Genomic DNA, 7,239 nt, shown 5'->3' with positions numbered 1-7,239 from the left:
TTAGTCAAAAAGAGGTTTTAACTCAGCACATGACGATTCACACAGGTGAAAAACTGTTTTCATGTGTGACCTGTGGAAAATCCTTTAGTCGAAAAGATTCTTTAACTAAGCACATGACAACTCATAGAAATGAAAAGCCATTTTCGTGTGTGACCTGTGGTAAGTGTTTTCGTCAAAAACGGGTTTTAACTAGTCACATGAGGTGTCACACAGATGAAAAGCCTTTTATGTGTGTGATCTGTGAAAAGCGATTTGCTTTCAGATCTGCTTTCAACGTTCACATGAGAACTCATACGGGTGAAAAGCCATTTTCATGTGTTGCCTGTGGACAGTCTTTTAGTCAAAAACACGTCTTAACTAATCACATGACGGTTCACACAGGTGAAAAGCCTTTTTCATGTGAGACCTGTGGAAAATGTTTTGCTTTCAAATCTGCTTTCAATGTCCATGTGAGAACTCACACCGGAGAAAAGCCTTTTTCATGTGTCACCTGTGGGAAAAGTTTTGGTCGAAAACAATATTTAACTGAGCACATGATGATTCACTCAGGGGAAAAGCCATTTTCCTGTGTGAACTGTGGAAAGTGTTTTTCTCAAAGACGCCATTTAACACTTCACATGGCGATTCACACAGGTGAAAAGCCTTTTTCATGTGTGACTTGTGGAAAGTGTTTTGTTTTCAAATCTGCTTTTGGTGCTCATATGAGAACTCACACAGAGGAAAAGCCTTTTTCATGCATCACCTGTGGGAAATGTTTCAGTCAGAAACGGTATTTAAATGAGCACATGAAGATTCACTCAGGTGAAAAGCCTTTTTCATGTGTCACATGTGGAAAAAGTTTCAGTCAAAAACGTGTTTTACTTAATCATATTGTAATTCACACAAATAAAGGCCTTTTTGGTGTCTGACTTGTGGAAAAGGTTTTAATGAAAAATGTCATTTAACTGTTCACATGAGAAATCACTCGGGTAATTAATTTAGAGCACAAAAAATCTAATGGAAATTGGCGCTTTCATTTGTTTCACATATTAATCAGTCTAACTACCTATTTAATAACAAGTAAAATCCATTGGTACTTTACAGTAAATGCAAAATTCACCACACTAATTTTTGTGGATTGATTGTACAAAGTATGTGATGGGTATTTTTCGACAACCTGTGTAAAATGAACCACAGACAACTTGTGTGAGTTTTGACCAAGCTTTCGTGAAAGGAGAAGATGCAGCGGGCCGCTCCAGCGAGCTGCCCACCGCATGTTCTGTTAACTTCCAATTTGAGCCCGTCTTTTATTATCATGCCTGCACACAGGCAGTTTCTAAGGTAGGGAGTATTCTGGTTGATAAGAAGGCACCTGTGGAAACATAATTTAAGATCTGGGAAATACACAATTAACTGTTTCACATGAAGACGAAAAGGCAGATGGGGCCTCCAGGTCAGCTTATACACACAAAAGGAAGTTAGAACACTTTAAATAAGAACCACAATAATCTATAACAATATAATGTTGGGTTAATGATCTAAAGTAATAAATGTTTAATGTTATAAATGAAATGTAAGAATGATAACAAAAAATTCTAACAGTATGTGTGATTGTCTTCAATAATTTGATGTTTCTCTCAACTTAGTTGTAACAATATTTTGGTCTTTCCTGCTGAGCGGTCTTTTGTGAAAGATTCTTTTTTATATTGAAATGGCTTATGTGTATTTAGATAGATCTAAAAGTTATACTAATGTCTTTGAAGCTAATTAAATGTAATGTTTCATTTGGGAATAAAAGTTTAGAGTTTTTCTTTAGCATGTTTATTGCCTTATATTTCAGCCCAGTAGATGGTGGCAGTAGACCTGTTGCCACTGTGGTTCATGTAACCGACGGTCTAGTGCGAAAACCTGTTTCCCCTGTGAAAATCACACATAACAATCATTGAGAATTTGGAAAAGGTTGCTCTTTATTTGCCAAAGCAATGAGGGGAGCAGGGTAGATATTTCAGCTACCTGAATTAATTTGTTCCCCCCACATCTCATAGGAACAAATTAATTTACCAACAAGTCTTTAGCCATGTTTATTCCTCTCCTGATGAACAAGACATCCTTTGATTTTTGGTGCCATCTGCACATTATTTTCTAGAGTTGTTATGGGAGAAAAGTATAACTTAGGCACATGAAATAAATTAGTCCCCTGCCATAACATGGGAACAAAATAATTTATCAGGAAGTCTGTGTTCATTCTGCTTATCATCAACAATAAATCCTGTAAGTTTGAAAACATTTTCTCATTATTTGCCAAAAGGGGAACCATATATTTTAGCTGCCTGAAATAATCTGTTCCCCCCTTTAACATGGGAACAAATGAATTTACCAACAAGTCTTGTGGATTTGGTAACATTTGATCAATTTTTTGCTAAAGCTACAGGGGGTGTGGGGTACCAAATATTTTAGCTGCCTGAAATAATCAGTTCCCCCTCCATGGGAATACAACATATCCAGAGGATTTGTTGTTAATGAAGAAAGGAACAAACAGAGTTAAAGACTTGTTGGTAAATTAATTTGTTCCCATATTATGGAGGCGAACAGATCATTTCAGGCAGATTATTTCAATGGATATAGAGAATGCTATATCCATTCTCTCCTCTCCTCCCCCCATAACTTTGGGAAATAAAGAGCAACTGTTTCCAAATTCTCAAAGATGATTATGTGCGATGTAGTATACTAGACATTTCCTTAATCTAGTAATCTGTCATATTTTACATTAGAACGGTATTTACCAGAAAGCATACACTCTCATCTTTTCAGAAGTCTTAATTTTTGGTGTCCTGCTACCAGCCAGTTTCCATCCTCTTATATCAGGAATGACAAATTATAAACACACGCTACATGTTGGAAAACTGTGTTTGGTGACTAACTTTTATTTGTCAGGCTTGAGTGATAAAAGTAGGAAAAATACTGAATCTCTTGACTATTAAAAAAACAACACAAAACGTTTTAAGAAGACCTCCAAAAAAGACCTCGTTTATTCATTTATTTTAGAATTTTGTTAGCTGCCGATTAAACTGAAAGTTACATTGACATGACTATATGAGTTTTACCAAGAAATCGATCAGAAGCGCCGTGAAAATGGTCAGATCCACCTCTGTCTGCAGTGCGCGCTCCCGACGCAGGGGAGCGCGCACAGGGGAACAAATTTTCGCACAAACCAGTTTGAACGCCCCAGCACCGTCTCAGTTGTCGAGTCCTTGGCAAGATACTTCACCCGATATGCTCGTATTATCCAGAAGGGGGCGGTAATGTAACAATGTGAATGCCAACAGTCATAAAATCCCAAAGAAGAAGAATAGGAGAAAGAACAAGATGGCGCACGGTTTGCTTTGTTGAATTTTCGAGTTTGTGTAAACTAGTTTCTCAAAGAGCAGTTAATCCTTCTTTAGAAACATTCATAGAGTTTAAAGTCGGAGGAAGAGATGGATGATCAGCGCGGAGTGGTGGATTTCTCCCGGATTCCTCAGATAATCTTACATCGAATAGGTAGGAAATACCAGCGTTTGAATGCAGGTTAAGCCCTAAATGTATGAAGCTTTCTGTATGTCGATCACTTTAGTAACTGTCTTCTTCCCATATAAAAGTGTTATTAACAGGTAAATGAACGCAGACGTCACAATTATGCTGTGAAAATGGCTAATATAGGTAGCCATATCCAACTTGAAGTTAGTTTCAAGTTGGATATTCGAGCTCCGCGGAGTAAGCGGCGATTAGCTCAAGGTTGATCCGATTTATGAACGCTAATGTCGGCCAGCTGTTCTCCACCGCTCCCGGCTCAAGCGCCCGAAGGTTCACTTGGGGACTATCAACAAGTTACTGAACCAAACAATCCTGTCAAACAAATGCTAATAAATACCATGAATTGTGACCAACTGACTAATTGTCAGTGCTAATTCATGCTTTTACATGAGACACAATATCATCTATTAAATTTTCAAGTCATATACAATATTTTTAATAATTTTAATATTAAATAATATAAGGTTTTCTTCAATAGCTTCCAGGTCATCTGACTTATTTACTCATAGTCACTTTGAAATAATTATACTAGTTTCTATAGATGAGGCACAGTCATTTGTTTCCTATTTTAACTTTTTTTTTTTTTTTTTTTTTTAAAAATTTTTTTTCCAAAATTCAGTATTTTTCTTCAATAGCTTCTAGGTCTTGTGACCCATTGACCCAGAACCAGTGTGAAATTGTTCTAGTACCCTTTATGGATGAGGCACAGTCATTTGTTTTCCATTTTGATGCTTTTTTTAAAATATTTTTTTTAGCAATTTTCTTTGTCAAAATTTAGTATATTTTTGCAATAGCTTCCAAGACATGTGTCCTATTGATTCAAAATCTCTTTCAAATTGTTTTACAAATCATTAGAGAGGAGGCACACTCATTTTTTCCCCATTTTAGATCTTTTCCCATTTTGTACGTAATTTAAATTTACAAATTAAAAAATATGATTGGTGTTTAATAGCTTAAATTTCATGTGACCCACTGAAAAGGAATAAAAAGTGTTAAATGGAATAAAAATGAGTGTGGCCCACCAATTCAGTCTAGTAGAATCATTTCACATTGATTTTGAGTTAAGAAGACCCAATTAACTTATGGGTCTTAAGACCCATAAGCTGTTGAAGAAAAATCAATCAATAAATCAATCATCTTCCCCTTGTTCGCATTCGGGTTGCGGGGTCAGCAGAGGCCCAGACTTCCGTCTTCCCAGCCACTTGTTTCAGCTCCTCCAGGGGAATCCCAAGGCGTTCCCAGGCCAGCCGAGAAACATCGTCCCTCCAGCGTGTCCTGGGTCTTCCTGTGGGCCTCCTCCTGGTGGGACGTGCCCAGAAGACCTCACTAGGGAGGCGTCAAGGAAGCATCCTAATCTGATGCCTGACCCACCTCAGCTGGCTCCTCTCAAAGTGAAAAATCAGCGGCTCTACTCTCAGTCCCTCCTGGATGACTGAGCTTCTCATCCTATCACTAAGGGAGGGCCCAGACACCTTATGGAACAAAAATAATTTTGGCCGCTTGTGTTTGTGATCTTGTTCTTTCAGTCAAGACCCTTAAACCTATGCCATAGATAAAGGTAGGGACGTAGATTGACTGGCAAATCGAGACCTTTGCTTTTTGATTCAGTTGTCTCTTCACCATGACAGACCGGTACAGCACCCGCTTTACTGCGCCAATCCTTCTATTGATCTCCTGTTCCATTTTGCCCTCATTCTTGATGTTATAAAGACACCACATGGCATGACGAACCCGATTGAACCGTTATACCTAGGATTTCTGTCGGCTAATGTGTCTCTCAGGTTTTGAAAATGGGCCGACAGTCGACCGATAACTCGTGTAGTGTACGCTGGACATTACACTAAGGAAATAGGAAGGGAGGGTCAGTGGAGAGCACCGGAGCTGAGCCTTTTTTCATTCAGTGTCATCAACAGAAAGAAAAAAGGAAGGAAGCGACGATAAAGCCGATAATTAAATTTAGGTCGATAGGTTTAATTTATCGTGCGGTTAATTGATTTATTGTTTATCATGACAGGCCTAAAAGTAACTGCCACAGTCGTTCGTGTCTTCCACTGGCTGCTGCTAACAGCATCACGGTGAAGCGCTCCAAGCAGGAACAAACCATTTAATGCAGATAGGGGGATTCAGGGCAAATATGGATGTGTGGTTTTTTTTCTGGGAGGGGCAACATTAAATTTTTACTGCTTTAAAACAATCTTTGAAAATACCATATGATTAATTTTGTAATTGACAGGGCCCCGATTTTTTTTAAATTTCTATGAACAAAAAATAAATAATTAAATTGTGGAGGGCCCCCTGTTGGTCAGGGCCCCTAGAATTGTCATCACTTTCACCCCCTATACCAAGGCACTGTACAGGGGTGCACCGATTTATTGATTAGCCGATTAACTGGCCCCGATTTCCTTAAGTTTGGGAGATCAGTGATCAGCAGATACTTAAATGTGAAACCAGTTTTATCCACTGATCTTATCTGCTTCAGCAAAAGTCTACAAATCAACCACTTACTCTTCTGCTCTCCAGTGAGAGGATTGACTGATAGACCGGCCCACCAGGTCATGTCTGCACGTTCGCTGTTAACAGTAGTCACCTCACATTTGTCAACTGAGCGACTTTTCTGCTATATTTAGTGACATTTCAGACAGAAAGAATGGCATCAGTCAAAATAGGAATCGGCAGGTGAGACTTTTTAAAAATCTGTAATCAGCAATCAGCCAGAATACTGCAGTCGGTGCACCACTACTCTATCTGGTGATTCAAAAGAGTCAACAATTCTTCCTTTTTTCTGTTTTCTTACCAGATTACCTGCTACATAACGTTAAGGAGGAACAATGGAACCAGGAGAGGAGATCCACTCTGGACCAGGAGGAGTTAGAACCTCTGCAGGTGAAACAAGAACAGGAAGAACCAGAAGATCATCAGATAAAAGAAGAGCAAGAGGATCTAGAACATCGGCAGATAAAAAAAGAGCAAGAGGATCTAGAACATCGGCAGATAAAAGTGGAAGAGAAAGAAATTTTCTGCAGTCATGGCGAAGAACAGATTGAGTTAAAACAGGAGACTGATACCTGTATGTTGGTTCCTGTTGATGAACAAACATCCCAAACTGAATCAGAACCAAACAGGAATCAAGTCATCTTCCAGGAAGCTGCTGAAGCTGAGAACCTAAATCAGGAAAGATGCAAGACTTCCTCATGTGTCATCAGTAAAAAGCGTTTCGCTTTCAAATCTGTTTTTGATGCTGACCTGAGAATTCATACGGGTGAAAAGCCGTTTTCATGTGTGAATTGTGGAAAAAGTTTTTTTCACAAACAGCATTTAAGTCAGCACCTGATGATTCACACAGGTGAAAAGCCGTTTTCATGTGTGACCTGTGGAAAATGTTTTAGTCGAAAACTGACTTTAACTCACCACATGAGGATTCACACAGGTGAAAAGCCGTTTTCATGTGTGACCTGTGGAAAAAGTTTTAGTCACAGATGGAATTTAACTCGGCACATGATTATTCACACTGGTGAAAAGCCGTTTTCATGTGTGACCTGTGGAAAAAGTTTTAGTCAAAAAATTAATTTAACTCAGCACATGACGATTCACACTGGTGAAAAGCCGTTTTCATGTGGGAACTGTGGAAAAAGTTTTAGTCAAAAACATGTATTAACTCAGCACATGATGATTCACACTGGTGAAAAG

The 7,239-nt window shown here is 38.7% G+C and overlaps 2 protein-coding genes across 2 annotated transcripts in view; both read left to right on the top strand.

Annotated features, from left to right (window-relative positions):
- LOC106938054 (gelsolin-related protein of 125 kDa-like) overlaps positions 1-7,239 on the top strand; it is a gene marked incomplete at its 3' end in the record, with an annotated part of 44,549 nt that overhangs the window by 7,940 nt on the left and 29,370 nt on the right. The window lies entirely within an intron of this gene.
- On the top strand, positions 7-1,794 carry LOC106938055 (gastrula zinc finger protein XlCGF8.2DB). The gene is made up of 2 exons (XM_015019883.1): positions 7-45; positions 214-1,794. The coding sequence occupies exons 1-2, from the start codon at positions 30-32 to the stop codon at positions 906-908; spliced, it is 711 nt and encodes a 236-aa protein (XP_014875369.1). The 5' UTR covers positions 7-29; the 3' UTR covers positions 909-1,794.

The sequence above is a fragment of the Poecilia latipinna genome, unplaced genomic scaffold (assembly GCF_001443285.1).
Source record: "Poecilia latipinna isolate Pla-1442-1.1 unplaced genomic scaffold, P_latipinna-1.0 Scaffold2498, whole genome shotgun sequence".
Taxonomy (NCBI): domain Eukaryota; kingdom Metazoa; phylum Chordata; class Actinopteri; order Cyprinodontiformes; family Poeciliidae; genus Poecilia; species Poecilia latipinna.
Note: the sequence above shows the minus strand (reverse complement) of the source record. Positions and strands in the feature narration are given on the sequence as shown.